Below are 21411 nucleotides of genomic sequence, written 5' to 3'. Positions count from 1 at the left end.
AGAATAAAAAATGAATATTTAAAAATAACTAACAGTTGCTGATGTACCAATAACCTAGAATAGTGTTGATGTGTTAAAAGTTATGATGCATCTCAATGCTTTAATCGAACATGTCTCTAAATCAATTCATAATACACCAAGCTAGTGATTAAGTCTTTAAGCATTAATGAGCACTCTGTAATTCCAAAGAATAATTTAAATAATTAAATTCTCTCCAATTAAATCTCAACACAACTGAAATTTAATATAGGATTAAATAATTATGATGTAAACAAATTCAAGATAAAATATTAAGACACAATAAGAGGACCAGGATGAGGATCCAAAGTTCATTTCCAGCACATTTAGCAATCCAGTGTTTAAATCTCAGATCCAAGTAAACATGTTTGCCTACAATTAATGATTGTCTTAAGATAAATTTCACAATAATAGACAAAAATCAGCTATGTAGTATGATATTTACAAATAACCCTTTCAATCTATAGTCATGAACAAAACCTTTACATGGAATACATTTACGAATAACAGCGTGTGTATGCATTAATCCACCTAGAGCTTTCGTAATTAGATAAAAATGTGAACAGTACTTGTAACCAGGCAGCATAAAACACCATACAAACCCTGGTGTTAATTTGTTCCTGTGCCTCTTGTTAACATTGAAAACCATATGAAAGGATTGATAACTGGATCATTTTGGTACTTTTCTTACGACCTCTAAAATACCCCCACCAAATAAATCAAGATGTAAATATAAAGACTGTGTTGTGAGTTTGCACCATAACCTTTTTCAAGTATTTTTAATTTAAAAATGTGTAACAGACAATCGTGCCTTTAAATACTACTTCATTCATTTTGTTTGTTTCAGTACGTCGTGACATTCTCATTCTGAAGTGCATACATTCTGGCAGAGTTGTTGAATATTTTAGTATGATGCTAAAATGGTGTTAGAGTCCTCGCAAAAGTTAATCTTATTACTTTAGGACTTCCTAATGATGCAAAGAGTGATTGACTTGAAATTTTAAATCTATTTGTAATAGTGGGGTTGGGTTCATGGGCATTCCCAGGAGGTGTATGCATGTATATATATATATATATATATATATATATATATATATATATATATATATATATATATATATATATATATATATATATATATATTGGCACAAAGGAGAATGGGTGGTGGTGTCAGTAGCAGTAATTCCTTTTGGACCAGCTGATGATTCAAATAATGTTTTAAACATGTTTCCTATGGAGTTTCTGACAAGAGTACGAAAATATACGCTTCTAGAATAATTTATTTATTTATTTATTTATTTATTTATTTATTACAGAATGGTGGAAAAGGTGAACACTGATACTGATACATGCTGTCCTGGATGGGAAGGTGTCAGTTGCAGCAAAGGTGATGAACATTGCATAAACACACACACACACACAGATATATATATATATATATATATATATATAACAGATGAGCGGGCTCTTGTGCCCATCACATTACGAACCAAGCAGTATGTTTTGACCTAATTCCAAGTTAAGAACAAAAGACGAGACGAAGTTGTGAGAGAATGATGCCAGAAATTGCAATTTATATCCCAGTAGAGTTGTGCAAGGAAGTTGTAAGGAAATATATTACAGTAATTATGTATAGTGACAACAACAATAATAATAATAATAATGATAATAATAATAATGATAATAATAATGTAATTACTTGCATAGATATTAGCGCACAATTTGCATCAAGTGCAAAAATAAAGACTGGCTGTAATTTTGACAAGGCTAAAACGTGAGAGTTAGATGTTTTTGTTTATGCCTAATTCCCATGATTTTCAACTGTAGTATCCAGTATCGCCCCTTATGTGTGCATTTGTGTCTGTCCCCCTTAGCTTAGATTTAATCATATGTAACATCTTGAATGTCCATTCAAGATGTAGTGGTTGGCAAATTTTGCGTTAATTTTTGCAGCCATGTGGCTTTTGTGGTCATTTATACGTTTTCGAAAGTCAATTGTTTCATTAACATATTGAATTGCACAGATCTTGCATGCCTTGAAATCCTAACTTCTGACTGATTATATAGTTACCTCATGTTGTCAAACTTCTCATGTATATATATATATATATATATATATATATATAATTATTATTATTTAGCAATATGCAACCCACTGTGTGGCAGTAATGGCTACTGTGTTGGGCCAAGTATGTGTGAATGTACAGCGGGCTATGGAGGCTTCACATGTGAAGAAAATTTGCTAGGTAAGTATCCTATTTATCAATTTATGTATGTGTCTCTATATCCATTTGTGTTTCTATGTATGTATGTATGTATGTGTGCGTGTGTGTGTGTGTACATACGTACGTATATATATGTATGTAGTATGCACGCACGCACACACACAAGTCACATTGAATTAAAGCTTTTGGTAGAGTCTTTGGTCATGTGACAACATTTTGTTTGTCACATTGAATTAAAGCTTTTTGTAGAATCTCTGATCATGTGGCAACATTAGGTTTGTCACACTGAATTAAAGTTTTTTGTAGAATCTTTGTTCATGTGGCAATATTAAGTTTGTTACATTGAATTAAAGCTCTTTGTAGAATATTTGGTCATGTGGCAACATTAAGTTTTCACATTGAATTAAAGCTTTTGTAGCATCTCTGGTCATGTGGCAACATTAAGTTTGTCACAATGAATTAGAGTTTTTTTTGTAGAATCTTTGGTCATATGACAACATTAGGTTTTCACATTGAATTAAAGCTTTTTGTAGAATCTTTGTTCAAGTGCCAACATTTGGTTTGTCACATTGAATTAAAGTTCTTGGTAGAATCTTTGGTCATGTGGCAACATTATGTTTGTCACATTGAATTAAAGCTTTTTGTAGAATCTTTGTTCAAGTGCCAACATTTGGTTTGTCACATTGAATTAAAGTTCTTGGTAGAATCTCTGGTCATTGGCAACATTAGGTTTGTCACACTGAATTAAAGTTTTTTGTAGAATCTTTGTTCATGTGGCAACATTATGTTTGTCACATTGAATTAAACCTTCTTGTAGAATCTTTGGTCATGTGGCAACATTATGGTTGTCACATTGAATTAAAGCTTTTTGTAGAATCTCTGGTCATGTGGCAACATTAGGTTTGTCACACTGAATTAAAGCTTTTTGTAGAATCTTTGTTCAAGTGCCAACGTTTGGTTTGTCACATTGAATTAAAGTTCTTGGTAGAATCTTTGGTCATGTGGCAACATTATGTTTGTCACATTGAATTAAAACTTTTTGTAGAATCTTTGGTCGTGTGGCAACACTATGTTTGTCACATTGAATTAAAGCTTTTTGTAGAATCTCTGGTCATGTGGCAACATCTGGTTTGTCAGATAGAATTAAAGCTTTTTGTAGAATCTCTGGTCATTGGCAACATTAGGTTTGTCACAATGAATTAAAGTTTTTTGTAGAATCTTTGGTCATGTGGCAACATTATGTTTGTCACATTGAATTAAAGCTTTTTGTAGAATCTTTGTTCAAGTGCCAACATTTGGTTTGTCACATTGAATTAAAAGTTCTTGATAGAATCTTTGGTCATGTGGCAACATTAAGTTTGTCACATTGAATTAAACCTTTTTGTAGTATATCTGGTCATGTGGCAACATTAGGTTTATCACATTTAATTAAAACTTTTGTAGAATCTCTGGTCATGTGGCAACATTATGTTTGTCACATTTAAGTAAAACTTTTTGTAGAATCTCTGGTCATGTGGCAACATTATGTTTGTCACATTTAAGTAAAACTTTTTGTGGAATCTCTGGTCATGTGGCAACATTAAGTTTGTCACATTTAATTAAAACTTTTTGTAGAATCTCTGGTCATGTGGCAACATTATGTTTGTCACATTGAATTAAAGCTTTTTGTAGAATCTCTGGTCATGTGGCAACATTAGGTTTGTCACATTGAATTAAAGCTTTTTGTAGAATCTCTGGTCATTGGCAACATTAGGTTTGTCACATTGAATTAAAGGTTTTTTGTAGAATCTTTGTTCATGTGGCAACATTAAGTTTGTCACATTGAATTAAACCTTTTCGTAGAATATCTGGTCATATGGCAACATTAGGTTTGTCACACTGAATTAAAGCTCTTTGTAGAATATTTGGTCATATGGCAACATTAAGTTTGTCACAATGAATTAGAGCTTTTTGTAGAATCTTTGGTCATGTGGCAACATTATTTTTGTCACATTGAATTAAAGCTTTTTGTAGAATCTCTGGTCATGAGGCAAGATTAAGTTTGTCAAATTGAATTAAAGCTTTTTGTAGAATCTCTGGTCATTGGCACCATTAGGTTTGTCACATTGAATTAAAGTTTTTTTGTAGAATCTTTGTTCATGTGGCAATATAAGGTTTGTTACATTGAATTAAAGCTCTTTGTAGAATATTTGGTCATATGGCAACATTAAGTTTGTCACAATGAATTAGAGCTTTTTGTAGAATCTTTGGTCATGTGACAACATTAAATTGTCACATTGAATTAAAACTTTTTGTAGAATCTTTGTTCAAGTGCCAACATTTGGTTTGTCACATTGAATTAAAGTTCTTGGTAGAATCTTTGGTCATGTGACAACATTAAGTTGTCACATTGAATTAGAACTTTTTGTAGAATCTTTGTTCAAGTGCCAACATTTGGTTTGTCACATTGAATTAAAGTTTTTGGTAGAATCTTTGGTCATGTGGCAACATTAAGTTTGTCACATTGAATTAAACCTTTTCGTAGAATATCTGGTCATGTGGCAATATTAAGTTTGTCACATTGAATTAAAACCTTTTGTGGAATCTCTGGTCATGTGGCAACATTAGGTTTGTCACATTGAATTAAAGCTTTTTGTAGAATCTCTGGTCATTGGCAACATTAGGTTTGTCACACTGAATTAAAGTTTTTTGTAGAATCTTTGTTCATGTGGCAACATTATGTTTGTCACATTGAATTAAAGCTTTTTGTAGAATCTTTGGTCATGTGGCAACATTATGGTTGTCACATTGAATTAAAGCTTTTTGTAGAATCTCTGGTCATGTGGCAACATTAGGTTTGTCACATTGAATTAAAACTTTTTGTAGAATCTTTGGTCATGTGGCAACATTAGGTTTGTCACATTGAATTAAAACTTTTTGTAGAATCTTTGGTCATGTGGCAATGTTAGGTATGTCACACTGATTTAAGGCTTTTTGTAGACTCTTTGGTCATGTAGCAATGTTAGGTATGTCACATTGATTTAAAGCTTTTTGTAGACTCTTTGGTCATGTGGCAACAATGAATTAAAACTTTTTGTTGACTCTTTGGTCATGTGGCAACACTGAATTAAAGCATTTTGTAGACTCTTTGCAGCATATTTATAAAACAGACAGAAACCAATAATGAACACTATTGAAAACTAAATCCACGAAATATAATGACATCAAAAAACATTTTTTGGTTTATTAGAAGAAAAATATTCAGAATTTCTTAGTGCTTCACAATTGACTAAATAGGCTGAATATCTGTCCATTTATTGAATCCAAGCAATTAAAACACAATATGTATTTGTCAAATATTACTGGTAGGTAATTTGAACAACACAGACACTTAGTAATATACAGACTGATTCTAAATGATTTTTTTATTTTCACTTTTTAAAAGCCATCGACTTGAATAGTAACCTTCAGTACTGTTACCAAGCAAAGGATTGTTATGGACCATTCATAGATCTAGGTACAGGCTCACGGCTGGTGGAAAAGGAAGCATGTTGTGAGGGTTCAGGAAACAGCTGGGGCAGTCAAAGATCATGCAAGAAGTGTCCAGAATACAAAGGTAAAATTATGAACACAAAATGCATGGGATTGAAAACTCCCTACTTATTCCATCAATTCTGATCCATTTCCTGTTGTTCTATGCAGATGATGTTCCGAGTAAATTGTATGATCACCATTTGGATATGTTGAAGAGTTAAAATAAGCCTGAATAAATTTTTCTCTCTTACTCCTACCTTTCGTCAAGCTTCATATCTATCCATATTATTTCAAAATTGTCCCTTATGTTTCCATAATATTTCCATTGCATATCAAAATACAGTGGTACAACATTTAACACACACACACACAGAGGTGAATGTAATATATATATATATATATATATATATATATATATATATATATATATATATATATATATATATATATATATATATATATATGTATATATATAATGAAAATCTTCCCTCAACACACCATTTTCTTTTATTTTTAACTCTGTTGTATTTGATATCTACTTGATATTTAGTGAGTTTTATATTAATAGTTTTCTGCAAATGTAAGTAACTTAGTAAAAATAATGTGGATAGATAAATAAAGTCATCTATTTCATCTCTGATTCATTTACATAATTAACCAGTAAATCACTCAAGCAGATAATATGAATGGCATTTGATTTGTGTATTCAGCTTTCAAGCTTTATAATTTCATTATAATGTTCAATTATTATAATTAAAAACGGTTGTAAAATCACAAGAAATATATAACAGAACTATATTTAACCATTTCTAATACATTAAAATACACAAGCAGATTTTTTTATGTGCGCTTCATTTGATGCAATTCGATCCAATCCAATCGCTTGTAAAAAAACATTTTAAATTTGTCCTATTTTCCTTTTAGCCACATTTGTTAAGCAGATGAATAATCTGCCTTATAGAACATGTGCCAATTTTGGTGACAGCCATTATCGGACATTTGATGGAATGGGATATCAGTATGGTGGCTCATGCTACTACAACCTGGCCAGTGATGCTCAAAAGGGATGGAGAATTGACATGAAAGTTATTAACTGCTCCAGCTGCCTGACATGCAGGAAGGTAATAATAAATATTTAAAATTCTTTTTCCATGTCTGTTAACTACCGGTAGTTTCTGAGCAAGGAAAGAAGTTTTGCACACAAAAAATATGGTTTTAACCTCTCAATTGTTGTTATTATTATAATAGTATTATCATTATCATTATGATGATGATTATTATTATTATTATTATTATTATTATTATTATTTTAGCTATTGTGGCTAATATACTGTGAAATAGGAATGATTACTATATAATACAAAATTTGATGACAGATTTTATTGTATATTTCTGACAACATTTTGCAGAAATGTCAGGGTTATTACAAGTTGCCCATGTTACTGCTGTATGAATGGAGATAGTTACTCATGTTTACTGTGTGCAGAACTAACTTTACTGAAGCAATAGATGTAAACAAAGAACCAGTCAAGTTATATTAAACATAAAGATCTATACATTACAGTTGTAGTTTTAATTTGGTTCCAGATGTTTTACATGTAATGTGTGTGTGTCTGTGTGATTTGGATTTTTAATGTAGCTTTAATAATTTTCCAGTCATATCACTATGATATCTGCAGTGTGGCAGTTTATAGTGATGTCTAGCACTGAGGCATCATGCAGCAGACATGTAGCATGATGTCCCACCCAGTCACATTATCATGACAACAGGTTGACCAGTCCTAACACTAACATCTTAATGCTATGCACATAGTGAGGCAGTTGCTAGTACCATTTTTATAAGTCTTTGGTATGACTCAGCTGGGGTTTGAACCTGCGACCTCCCACATCCAAGTCAAACGCTCTAACCACTAGGCCACTGGAGTGGTTTATATGTATTAATTCCATGTGTCTTCTTTCTTCTTTTTCTGTGCTGAACAAAGATGCTGATGAAAACGTTGCTTAGGAAAATTATTGTCAATAATATATATATAGAAAATAATATTATTTGCTCTTGAAATCTAACACGTATGTAACTGTAGAAACAGGCAGGAAAAGCGTCAACAGTAGCTGGATAATGCAAAGCCTTGAAAATCAGTTGTGACACAAATAAACTGTTTTGATGTGAATTTCATGGTAACTATCAGGCAGATTGAAATTGTTTACTGTGCTAAAACTATTTTTACTTTTCTCCATGTCCTAACTGTTGTATTCTTTAACATGATATAACCATTTTTACTTTTTTTATGCTGGAAGGGTATTTGAACAAGTGGTAGGTAAACCGAGTTCTCAATGGGTATTTGAATAAGTGGTAGGTAAAGCGAGTTCTCAATGGGTATTTGAATATGTGGTAGGTAAACCGAGTTGTCTATGGGCATTTGAATAAGTGGTAGGTAAATCGAGTTCTCTATGGGTATTTGAATAAGCAGTAAGTAAACCGAGTTCTCTATGGGTATTTGAATATGTGGTAGCTAAACCGAGTTCTCAATGAGTATTTGAATAAGTGGTAGGTAAACCAAGTTCTCCATGGGTATTTGAATAAGTGGTAAGTAAACTGAGTTCTCTATGGGTATTTGAATATGTGGCAGGTAGACCGAGTTCTCAATGAGTATTTGAATAAGTGGTAGGTAAACTGAGTTCTCTGGGTAATTGAATAACTGGTAGATAAGCCGAGTTCTCTATGGGTATTTGAATATGTGGTAGGTAAACCGAGTTCTCAATATGTATTTGAATAAGTGGTAGGTAAAACAAGTTCTCAGTGGGTATTTGAATAAGTGGTAGATAAACTGAATTCTCCATGGGCATTTGAATAAGCGGTAGATAAATTGAGTTTTCTATGAGCATTTGAATAAGTGGTAGATAAAGTGAGTTCTCTATGAATATTTAAACAAGTGGTAGATAAATTGAGTTCTCTATGGGTATTTGAATAAATGTTAGATAAACTGAGTTTTCTATGATCCGATAGAACAATGTAGGTAAGGGAAGTCGGCAAATTAGATCCGTAACTTTGGGAAAAGGATTGGCTGTAAGGGCTGAGCCAGTTGGGCTTGAGTATGAAGCAGGACTGGTTATGGGTGAGGGCTGGGGGAGTCCCCAGTATTTGAATAAGTGGTAGATAAATTGAGTTCTCAATGGGTATTTGAATAAATGGCATATATTGACTGCTGGAAGACTAACTGCAACTAATAGTATATAGTAATAGTGCTGTATGGGTATTTGCCTAAGTGGTATATAAATTGAGTGATGGAAGAGCATTTGAGAGTAAGCATACATTTCTGACCTTCCATTTTTTCCAAAATGTACTGCACATAAAAGATAAGACAAATTGTAATTTGATGTACAGTAATGTAGCATAACATTCTGTCTATACTTGCTTATAAATCAGGTTTCACTGCAAAGTGCATCTGACCCAGTGCTAACATCTCATAATGCACAGATAAGTCTGTATTTTTGCAGTCTGTTCAGAGTAATCAGGATAACAAACAACATTCGGTCTGATTGATATGTTGGAGCATTATGCAAGAGTAGATCAGGCTCTATGTTTTTGTTTGTTGTAATTGGACCTGACCTATAAGCAAGTATATAAGATAAGATAAGATAAGATAAGATCATTTTAAATGGCCCACCAGAGCTCAAGCAGCTATATAGTCGTTGCTTTTCAGTTTTTTGCTGTGGCCCTCGGGTTCAAGAAAAACATTTTTCAGTGGCCCATGGTGTCAAAAAGGTTGGACAGCACTGAGATAAGTTAACATAACATAACATAACATAACATAATATAACATAACATAAAATAACATAACAATTTATGCAAAATGAAAGATAATTATTATGCAGAGAAAGTGCTTTTGCATTAACACACTGATTTTTTAAATTTTGTTTTAAAGAGACTCACAATCCAGGCTTATGTTGGTGAACAAGAAGTTGTATTAGAAGCTGGCATTGCATATGTTAATGGAATGCCATTGGATCTTGCAGAGGGAACAGCTGTACAAGTTGGAGGTTAGCCTATATATCTATGTATCTTTCTGATTCTATCATTCTTTTTGACCAGTTTCGTATCTACATAATTCAGTGTCTCTTTGTCTGTCTTGGATTTTAGTTCACCTGGCCATAAATCCATGTGAGATTATGGTATGGTACAGTGTTCATCGTGCATTAATACTTGTATGTCATCTATTGTCCATTGTCGGTCAACATTCGGTATTATAATATTATGTACATCAGCATTTTAAATTTATCAAAAAGCTCTGGATTTGAATTTAATTTGGCAAAGAGCATCTTGGCATAAAGGCCTTTAAAACTGATAATGTGAATTATGGTTATTGTCCTGGAACAAAGGCTGCTAAAAATGATAACTTCAAGTACGGCCTTTAATACATAAAGCAGAAATAACTTTAAGTGACTTCTTCCAGAGATGCACACAAGTGTGCAAATTTAAAAAAAAATATAAATTTGTGCATTTCAAAAGCTGTGATGCATGCAGTGTGATTAATACTGTTTCAAGAGGTGAAACTTGGAAATCGTGTAAGTGAAAAATCTTATTTTGGCGCAGAGATATCAAGATACAATACCTATGAGATTAGCAAAATTGTAGATAACAACCATAGGGAATATTTCTGTTACTTGTTCAAGCTGGCAAAGCTAAATATGCATACATACCTTAAGACAGCAGCATGTGAAAGGTGGTTATCAGCACAGAACCCTCCCCATTATTTCCTACTCCCCTCTTATTTTGGTGACATGGGGAAGATCCCCCTTTATATAAAATCATGATAGTATCAGCGTTTTCTAACATACCAATTAACATAATATAACACAATTAATTTAAGAGGAATTATCTTGGCATACACCATAAATAAAATGTGACTGAAATTCCTTTTTTGAGAAAAATTATGGTGTTTCTTCAAATTTCAGTGACATTTTATTGGGATTTTGCTAAAAGTTCTGAAAATATCAGTGAAATTTGTGAGTATAATTTCACTGAAATTTAAGAGATTTTGGAGAAGAAAAAAAATTGAATATATCAGTGAGATTTTGTGATTTTAATCTATCACTGAAATTTCAATGAAAAAATTAAATGAGAAAAAGTAATTGACTGATATAAAAACAAACCTTTATTCTATTTATTATAATTTGGTTTTTTCTTCTTCTTCTTTTCATTTGAATACTTTTCACTTAAACTTATATTTCCATTTTCTAATGGCTCTTACTTTATTGTTCATTGTCGGAACAATAACTTCTTTCCACATCTTTCCATGTTATTTTTCTCGTCTTGTTAACTGTATCATAACCCTAACCCTAACCAATTTTTTCATTGAATTAGATTTAGCTGTCCTCAGACACAATATCGTTTTCATTTTAAAACAGGATTCTGCTTTTATCCTGACCTGAATCCGATTTTCCTTTATATGGATCTTCTATTTTTAACAGTCTCCGAAACTATTTTAATTTAAAAAAATAATAAAAAAAAATAACAAGGTCTGTTTGGTTGTATTCCGCAACGATCCTTATAATAGTATTCGTTCCGTTTATTAACATGATACCTGTAAAGAGCTGTCTTATTGGTCAAAAGCGTGTACTTCCCAATAAATCTTCGCGTATCGGAAACTGATGGGAGTGAAAATGCTTGTCAAACCTGACGTTTCGAATTTTTAGCGGGACTCGAGTTTAAATAACGGTTTGAAAAATGTGCGGAAATTAGATTGGCTTGAATGGAAGTTGATGGGAACGGAGTTGGTTGCTTTGTAAGAAAACTGAACGCCAGGACTAGCATTTTGTGACTTTTGCAATAAAGATATATTTGAACTACTTTTACCAACTTTACGCTACTGTAGTCCTATAATGTAAGACATATCACATATTAGTTATGCTCAAAACATAAATATCAAGATGATGTATTACATTGTAGGAATTTGTGTTGGATCCGAAGTTAAGTAACTCGAAACTGTTTTACTGCCAGAATTTAAGGAGGGATGATATTGTTGCCGGTGGCTATCAAAGAGAGTCGTATCTGTTGTGTTTTGCTAAATAACACAAAACATGGTTTGGTCTAACTACTTTAATGGCTAGATTAAAACTGACTAAAACAGAGAAAACATGCACACTAGTTTGTCACCCGAATGTTATCATAGGCATATAGGGTTGCACCTGAGTGAGAGCCTGGAGCTGACCTCCGGTGACCTGTAACTCTCAGATCTATTGTAGCAACAGAATATTAATACCGTATCTTACCATAGTATCTTTGTGGAGTTTTCATGACCCACAAGTAGAATCATCTTTCAGTGTCGTGAGTTTTGTTAGAATTCTGAGTAAATCAGAGTAATTATTTCATGATAAACTTTTGTCATGGCTGCTTATTGATAGAGGTCTTGTTCAAGCAATTAAAATAAGCATCATAATTTGTACATTCAGAAATCAAGTCTGCAATACAGCTTCCATCTCATGAATATTATCTAATTATAATAGCTGTATAAAATTTTGTTTCATTTATATTGAAATATTGCAATGGTTAATAAAGTGCTGTATACTTCGTATCCATTATTTCTTTTGAAACTGTGGAATGCCTGTGAAAATTACTGAAATTTGAGTAAAATACTATAACCACTCCCTCAGTATCACATCCTGATAACTGGTGAACTCGCTTACAATGCAGCTTGAGGCATGGACCCCTTTTTCTAACTATTGCAGTCAAAATTTATAATAAAACTGATGTTTCTCTTGGTTTATTGTCAGAAATGGTTGATAGTACCTGGAAATTGTAATCAACAATGTGAAATTATCAACTTTTAATAAGTAATGTATTTTGTTATTTCCAAATGACCTGCTTATTACACCTTAAATTAGCAATATTCAATGAAATTTTGATTGATTCTCATGCCTGCTGGAGGCAGTACTTTAATAAGTATAAATGAAATAATTTTTTTATCCAGCAAAATATGTATGCAATGTGCCTTGTGTATTCAGATGTAAAATGCGTCAATTGACTAACAGCTACATCTGTGAGCATTTCCCTGTGAACTTAATCTGTGTTTTGATATCTGGCATCCAGAAGTTTATGTTGTATGATTGCACTGAATTAAAAGCTGACCTCCTTTGTATTGTCATGCTAATTGTGTCCGTTATATCAAATAAAAGAGGTTGAATAAACAAAATGGTAAAAGGCATGCAAACCCTACATGCCTAACACCTAGTGCATGTGGTTATAAATCTGTTGAACTCATTCCAACTGATCAGTCAAACACAGTTATAAATATTATTGTGAATGTAATATAATTAAACTACCTTAAATTAACCTACTCATTCATAAATGTGATCACAGATAGTAAGGCAACCAAGAGAAGTAAATACTTCATAGGTAAAGAGCCTTGTTTCACAGATAGCATCATTGTGAAGTAGCGAGTTTAGAGAATTCCTGAAACAGCACATTCAGATATCCTCAAGAATGAGAAGTACCACTAATATTTGCAATGAAATCATTGCATCAATATTTTACTAATTGAGCAAAAACAACTTTAGTTTTGACGAATATGATTGTTTCATGAAATATTTCTAGAATTTGGAAAAAGGAACCCTGTTTCATGGTGTTTTAACACTCCCTGCTTCATACTTTGTAGTCATAAATGAAGCAGTAAACCAGACTATTCAGCAACAAAAAATGTAGATGTAATACACAACTTTCCAAAGTTCACATGAATGTTGCTTGTAACTGATTGGAATAATGTAATGATCTTTCAAATGTTAGGCAACTTGAAAATAAATGTAATTGATACAGAATGACAAACAACTTCATTAGGAAAAGTGCTTTATGAAAATTATTCTTGTTGCGATTATAAGTTACCACCCATTAAACAGTACATTTACTCCTTGTCCTATCAACAAGATTCAAAATTGGGCTAGTACGAACGGCTTCAAATTCTTGAAATCAAAAACGGTATGCGTGCATTTCTGTCAATTACAACGACACCACGAAGAACCTAAACTCACGCTGGACAGAACACCTATTCCACTTGTTGAGGAAACAAAATTTTTGGGTATTATCTTTGACAGAAAACTGACTTTTATTCCACACCTAAAAAACTTGAAAGCCAAATGCTTAAAAGCACTTGACCTACTTAAAGTAGTAGCGCACACTGACTGGGGTTGCTGATAGAAAAGTCATCCTGAATTTATATAGAACGTTTATTCGCTCCAAACTAGACTATGGTTGCGTTGTGTATGGTTCAGCCCGAAGGTCATATCTTAAAATGCTTGATCCAATTCATCATCAGGGAATAAGACTGGCTCTGGGAGCATTTAAAACATCCCCGTGTGAAAGCCTTCTAGCTGAGGCGAATGAACCACCGTTATCACATCGTAGAGAAATGCTTTCCGCACAGTATGCTCTCAAATTAAAATCAAACCCTCTGAATCCTGCTTTTTCGGCTGTTTTTCAACCCAAATACAAAACTTTATACGAAAATAAACCAAACGTCATACCTTCCTTTGGCATTAGAATATCATCCAGCCTTGACACTACAAATATAGATCTTTCTAAAATTCAGAAAATGTCCATCTCCGAAACACCACCCTGGCTAATTAAACAACCAAAAGTTCTTTTTATGCTACACGATGGAAAAAATCCGAAACAAACCCTTCTTCCACAACTCTTACCATGAACTCCTCACCGAATTTAAAAACTACACCAGAATTTACACTGATGGATCAAGGGATGAGGAAAAGGCTGCTGCAGCCTTTGTTTGTGGAAATCACACAACGCAAGTTCGCTTACCAAATGGAGCATCAATTTTTACAGCCGAAATCAGAGCAATAGACCTTGCTCTGCAACATATAGAAAAGAAACATATTTTAAACAGTATCATCTTCTCCAACTCGCTATCAGTACTCCAGTCACTACACAATAGAAAACTGGAGAACCCATTATTAAAAAACATACTCTTCAAAAATACCGAGCTGAGTGTCTCCCACAATATAACATACTGTTGGTTACCTAGCCACATTGGCATTAAAGGTAACGAAAAAGCAGATCGCACTGCTAAAATGGCCCTTACTCAAGAACCATCTGATTTTAAAATACCATATACTGATTTTAAACCTTGTATCAGAAAGTTCTTTCGTCAGAAGTGGCAGGCATCATGGAATGATGCCGTGAATAACAAACTTCATGCCATGAAGCCAACTCTAGGAGAATGGAATCCTTCCTACAGAACCATTCGTAGGGAGGAGATAGTCATTGCAAGAATCCGAATTGGTCATACTTATATCACCCACACCCACATACTAAAAGGTGAAGACCCACCAGAGTGCGTTTCTTGCAATGAACCATTCACTGTCAAGCACTTTATGATAGAGTGCTTTGACCTACAACCTTCGCGCGATCGTTATTACATTGTGCATGACATGAAAGAACTTTTTGATAATATAAACATCACTCGTATTATAGAGTTCTTGAAAGCCGTAAATATTTACTCTAAACCCTGACTTTTATGCTATCATCTTGTGCAGTTTTATGCAATATATATACCGTCCCATTTTAATACCTATTCATCTTTTTTTACATCTCCCGTTGATCGGGAAGCTTTATTTTGCACCGTTACCATCTTACCGTTTTTAATGTCAACCATTTGTTCTTTTATATCGCTGGTCGATATAGGACCTTTTATAAGTTTTAAAAGATTATACAAATAACACTTTGTTTGGCGCTAAATAGCCTAACAGTGCTGATGCGCCGTTAAAAATCAACCAATCAATCAATCAATACTCCTTGTCCCATGATTTCTTCAATCTTTGGTGGGTACGGGATCACTTATTTTTTGGAAGTCCCATGGAAACCTGAACCCTTGATTATAGTGTTGTCTATGTTTTTGGACCAAGTTGTGCATGACTTATCAAGGGAAAGATGTGTATAATAACTTTAAAATTTCACTATTTCTGTAAAATTTAACTGGTAATTCAATAAATTTCAGTGAAAGTTTCGGTCAAAATTTTAGTGAAATCTCACCAATATTTCAGTGATATTTTAGTGGACTTCACCAAAATTAAGTGATATCGCACTAATATTGTGAACAAAACGTGCAGTGAAATTTTATGAAATACCAGCTTCATTGTAAAGCAGAATTTTATCAAATTTGACAGGAATTACTCTAACATACGAGCCTTTTTAGTTGGTACAAATAATGCCAATCTAATATCCAGTATATCTACCATTAGTGACTCACCATATGCGATAATACCCTTTTAAGTTTGTACAAGTAATATTGATGACAAATATGGATGAAGATAAAGAAATGAGGGATACCTTCATCCTAAATTTGGCAAATTTATGAAATTTGCAGAATATGTATCCTACTGACTAATATTTATTGATTCACTGTTCTTGGCTGATGTCAACCAAGTGATTGACATAAGGCTGAATAGGGGGGCCCCGAGTGGCTGAGTGGTCTAAAACGCTCACCGTTATGGATCACTGCCATCTTACCTCTGCCTGCATGGGTTCGAGTCCAAGGCTCGGCTAGCATGGGTACGTGGGAAAGCCTGCCAGTAGCTTCTTGTGGGTCGGTGGTTCTTCCCTGGGTTTTCCAGGGTTCTTCCTCCACCAGTTATACTGGCTGCCATATATAGCCTATCTTGTGCTGAAAAATGGTGTTAAACCCTAGAACAACAACAACAACAATAAGGCTGAATAAAGTCTCATTAACTTTACTGGTCATTTATCATAAGGGCTTATGGGATGGTCTTTTGTCCATCATCCATCTTATGTCATCTATCATCCATCCATCTGTTAACACAGGTTTGTTAACACTGCTTATCCTAAGCTGCTTGGAAGATTGCCATGAAACTTTACACTCAACATTCATTCCATGTTCTAGTATGAAAACAGTGCCCTTCTGATATAAATATGGCCACCATAATGGCCATCTTGAAAATATTAGTATCATTACTCCAGAATGGCATCGCTGTGGTGGCCTAATAGTTAGAGCATCCGATTCTGATATGGGAGGTCGCTGGTTCGAACCCCGGCTGAGTCATACCAAAGACTTGTACAAAAATGGTGCTAACAACTTCCTCACTAGGTGCTCATTGTTAAGAGGTTAGCCTTAGGACTAGTCATCTTGATGTCAGGATAATGTGGGTGGGGCGTCATACTAAATGTCAGCAGTATGATTCCCCATTGCTAGACATTAGTGTAAATTGTCACATTGCAGACATCATAGCTATATGACTGAAAAGTTGTTAAAGCTATGTTAAAAGTCCACATCACACACACACACATGGTCATATCAGCATGAGATTTTCAGCAGAAGACTTCTTATGATAGCTAGCTGGTCCTAACTGAAAATGGTACCAATCTCTTACCCAGTATGGCTGTGAGAGTGGACATCAAGAAAATATTGTTATTGCATTGTTTCCTGAGTGGCAAATCATATAAACATTGAGTAATTCTCAATGATTTCTTCTTATAATATCTAGTTGGTCCTACATGAAAATTGTGTTGATCTTACAGACATTAGGAAGAAATAGTGAACAAATAGTCTATTCTCTAAATTCTTGGAAAGTCTTTTGACCCTAATAGAGGGTCTTTTCCTTTGAGGGACAGTTCTTGTCAGTTGTTATGTTCCCTTTTGCTTTGTCTCATGATCTCTTATCTTGCCACCATCTCTGATCTTTATCACTCTGTCTCATCATCTCTCTGTGGAATGAGTTATTGTGAAATATTCTCAGAAAAATTTGTATTGTTGCAGGAATGAGTATCGTCAGACGAGGAGATTTTATAATGGTGGAGACAAGAGGTGGAGACCTAAAAATCAAAGCAGATGACAAGTCCAGTGTTTATGTCACAGCGAAGAAAGACAGCGGGTTTGTGACCAATGGTTTATGTGGCAACAACAATGGCAATTCAACAGGTGTGTACATTAATGTAGAATCTGATGGCTTATGCCTTTTTGATTGATTGATATTCATTGTGTCACATTGAGTTTGATCTTGTGGGTTTCCTGCAATACTGAGTCCTATGTTACACAAATCTTTACCCTTTTTTGTTAGAAAAAATAAAAAATATACCTTCAACTTGACTTTTGTGGATGTCCTTCCATGACCATGTTGGCATTAACAATAGTCAAAGTCATTGAAGGTGATAACACTGAGATGGCAATGAATATCCATTTTCAAAACAATATATCTGGAAATGAAAACATTCAAGTTTTGTTGAAGTTGTCCAAATTGCAATGTAAGAGATCTTTGAACCCTGCTGGTGTAATATATTTTCAAGCTCAAAGTCACACACATATGGAAACAAAGACTTAATTTATTGTGAGACTCAATTAATGATTAAAGAACCTAATTTAGGCAAATGCAAAATTTGTCATTTAAATAATGATTTATTAATTTAAAAAGAAAGTAATTGAGAAAACAAGGTTAGTTATTACAATGAATTCTGGTAGAACATGAATGTACACTAAAATTCATTGAGAGCAAGATCTGAAATAGAAACTTTGATTGTGTACAAACCTAAAAAATCCACATGTTAAAAATAAAATTCACTGCAAACGTAAATAAATGCAACATGAAAAAATATAATGCAAATCTAAATAATCCAACATGCAAGGCTGTTTAATGGACAGATAGATTGCACTCCTGTATTCTGCAGAATTATCTCATGATAATTCATTGTCATTATTTTTCTAAGGCTCCATATTTTGGAAATTTAAATTGCAAAAATTCCCAATGTCTGATTTGTTATACCTTTAAAAAGATGCTATAGTGTATTTACATTTTATGTTTATTTTTAATAATAAGGTTTTGCCTAGTAGGAGTAACTTTTTACTTTTACTCACAAGGTTTTATATTTAAGAGTAAAAATTTACTTATATTCAGAAGGTTTTGTCTTGTAGGATATCAAGTTTTCCTGCAACATATTTACCATTAATATTGTTACTATTTGATTTTTAGTCTATATTGTACTGATGGGCCATTAAACGTTTCCACAATATATTGCATATGCTCATTTATAAGTCAAGTCCAGCTGCAGACAGCACAGACCTAGATCTGCTGTTACAGAATGCACTGGCAGATCATGGTACAGTGGTCGCATTTCATGGCATTGTGGGTGACTATGTCACCTGGAAAATGTAAACTTTGCCACCCTTTGTTAGAAAAGTGTAAACAACTTTCCCTGTGATTTCTTTATCGACACACAATGTCAGACTGTAGTATGTGACTTTTGAGATACTCTCTAGCTGTAGTCTGTAAGTTCTGATAGTGCTGCCCAAGGTGAAATGTATTTATGCGGTGTTGATATCAGTTATGTTGACAAACTCTTGCACATTCACAGATGTGTGTTTTAATAGCTAACTGACCACTAACCCTTTTCCAAGCAAGATATTGCTGCTCGATTTCCTGAACTTAGGCCTACTGTACAGTCCTTTATTTGATGATGAAAATATACCAGCTTCTGTTTCAAAACTTAAACAATTTGTAAATAGTAGGTTTTTATTAAGAATATAATCGATGAAGAGTGCTTTTTAATTAAATTTTTTTATAATGAAGATTTTAACTGCCGTGTTTGAATAATTTTCTTTATAAAATCAGTTTGAAATCAAAAGTGAACCTGTAATGGTGGACATTACTGTGTCACTGAAATACCACTTCGATAAATTATCAGTTTACATAAATAATTGGATGAATAGATTAGAAAAAATATATAATGCGATGAAAGCAACATCAAATATTATGTGATAGAAGAGTTAGCCAAAATATTTAATCATCTAGGTCAGAGACATGAGACAGTGCTATGTTGTTGAACTTGAACAAATGCTGTAAGGTCAAGGTTGCGTAATGAAATCATTCATTTTTATGAAAATACTAAAATATAGTAAAGCAAATGCTGTTTAACTGATGCATGTCACTACTACTAGTACGTAGGCAAATATCAAAACCGTAAGTTTGCAGTCCTATCAACGGATTGCTTTAACGAAACTAGAAAGTGAGTGGTTATATTAAGAAACTCCCTTTTTCTAAAAATAGATGCACAATGGTGCAATACATGTTCTTGGTTGCATTAATTTGGTTAGAAAGAAGGGTCTAGTTCAGTCAGATATTGACTTAAATGCTTCAGTGAGTTGTCTGTGAATAGTTACAGTAATGATTTATTGGCACATGAATTATGACATACAGTATGGTATGAAATCACTTGTGCATTTGCTCCTATGTTCATGTTATAGGGGATGTTTTAGAAGAGTTAAAAAATCTTTTTGACTGCGGTTTTATACAAAAGTGGTATTTTATTAAGCATTTTTACCAAATTGCAATTACAAGATTTTAATCTCATTACTCCTATCAGTTAAATTAATTACACTTAATTAATTAATTAGTTTCTGCTGTGCTCTGTTAAAGTCATATGATCAAAATACACTGCATGTATCTCAGTCCAAACATACAAGTATAAATACAATGGGAATGAATATTATAATTTGAATATACATACAGTCTGTGTTGATAATAAACATACAACACAGATTTTTGAATTTGAAAATAAAGTATTGCTTAATACTAATGTTAAATGCATACTGAGAAATAGAAGATATAATTAAAATAAGAGAAAGAAACCACACACACGCATATATATGTATATTTTCCTGCTTCCACTGCTCCCTGTTCTGTCCAAAATCAGAATTCACTTATCCCTAAAATTCAAGCCTAGCTTGACCCCTGGCATATATGTTATCTGTTGTACTCACTATTTCTAACAAACCCATGATTGTAGAGTGGAATTCCTCATTTAGGAAAAATTGCAGAGATGATGTGGTATTGTGTATTGTGCCAATTGTGCATAGGACACGTACCCAACATGTCCATAACTCGACTAGTAATGTAATGGAAATGAACAAAAAATGTTAAGCCATTTTATTTCTTTATGAAATAAATAATATTCATACCTACCCTATTATTTATAGAATGCTTTTGCAAAAAATAAGGGGGCCCCGAGTGGCCGAGTGGTCTAAAGTGCTGTCCGTTAAAGATCACAGCCATCTCACCTCTGTCTGCATGGGTTCGAGTCTCGGATTCAGCCAATGTGGGTATGTGAGAAAGCTTGCCAGTAGCTTCTCGTGGGTCAGTGGTTCTCTCCGGGGTTTTCCCGGGTTCTTCCTCCACCATTAATACTGGCCGCCATGTATAGCCTATCGTGTGGTGAAAAATGGCATTAAACCCTACAACAACAAAAAGCAAAAAATAGGCAGCATGAAATAAAATAAAATTCCAGGTACTGTTTACTCCATTGAATCTTTGTTGTTGTTGTTGTTGTTGTTGGGTTTAACGCCATTTTTTAGCACTAGATAGGCTATACATGGCGGCCAGTATAACTGGTGGAGGAAGAACCCTGGAAAACCCAGGGAAGAACCACCGACCCACGAGAAGCTACTGGCAGGCTTTCCCACATACGCACGCTAGCCGAGCCTTGGACTCGAACGCATGCAGACAGAGGTGAGATGGCAGTGATCCGGAACGGTGAGCGCTTTAGACCACTCAGCCACTCGGGGCCCCCATTGAATCTTTGTTTACATTTGGTTCCTTTTGCACCACTCCAAGATATCGCTTGCCCAGGGCAATTTAGAAAGAATAA

At 33.8% G+C, this 21411-nt stretch overlaps 1 protein-coding gene across 1 annotated transcript in view; it reads left to right on the top strand.

Annotated features, from left to right (window-relative positions):
• Positions 1–21411, top strand: part of LOC149776720 (SCO-spondin-like) — a 106012-nt gene that overhangs the window by 6472 nt on the left and 78129 nt on the right. Inside the window, exons 3-8 of the mRNA XM_089941248.1 lie at positions 1335–1405; positions 2160–2264; positions 5668–5838; positions 6681–6877; positions 9680–9794; positions 17534–17695. Coding sequence (XP_089797374.1) covers positions 1335–1405; positions 2160–2264; positions 5668–5838; positions 6681–6877; positions 9680–9794; positions 17534–17695 — 821 coding nt within the window. The remainder of the gene's footprint in view (positions 1–1334; positions 1406–2159; positions 2265–5667; positions 5839–6680; positions 6878–9679; positions 9795–17533; positions 17696–21411) is intronic.

The sequence above is a fragment of the Sinohyriopsis cumingii genome, chromosome 18, assembly GCF_028554795.1.
Source record: "Sinohyriopsis cumingii isolate HCF-2022 chromosome 18, ASM2855479v2, whole genome shotgun sequence".
Taxonomy (NCBI): domain Eukaryota; kingdom Metazoa; phylum Mollusca; class Bivalvia; order Unionida; family Unionidae; genus Sinohyriopsis; species Sinohyriopsis cumingii.
Note: the sequence above shows the minus strand (reverse complement) of the source record. Positions and strands in the feature narration are given on the sequence as shown.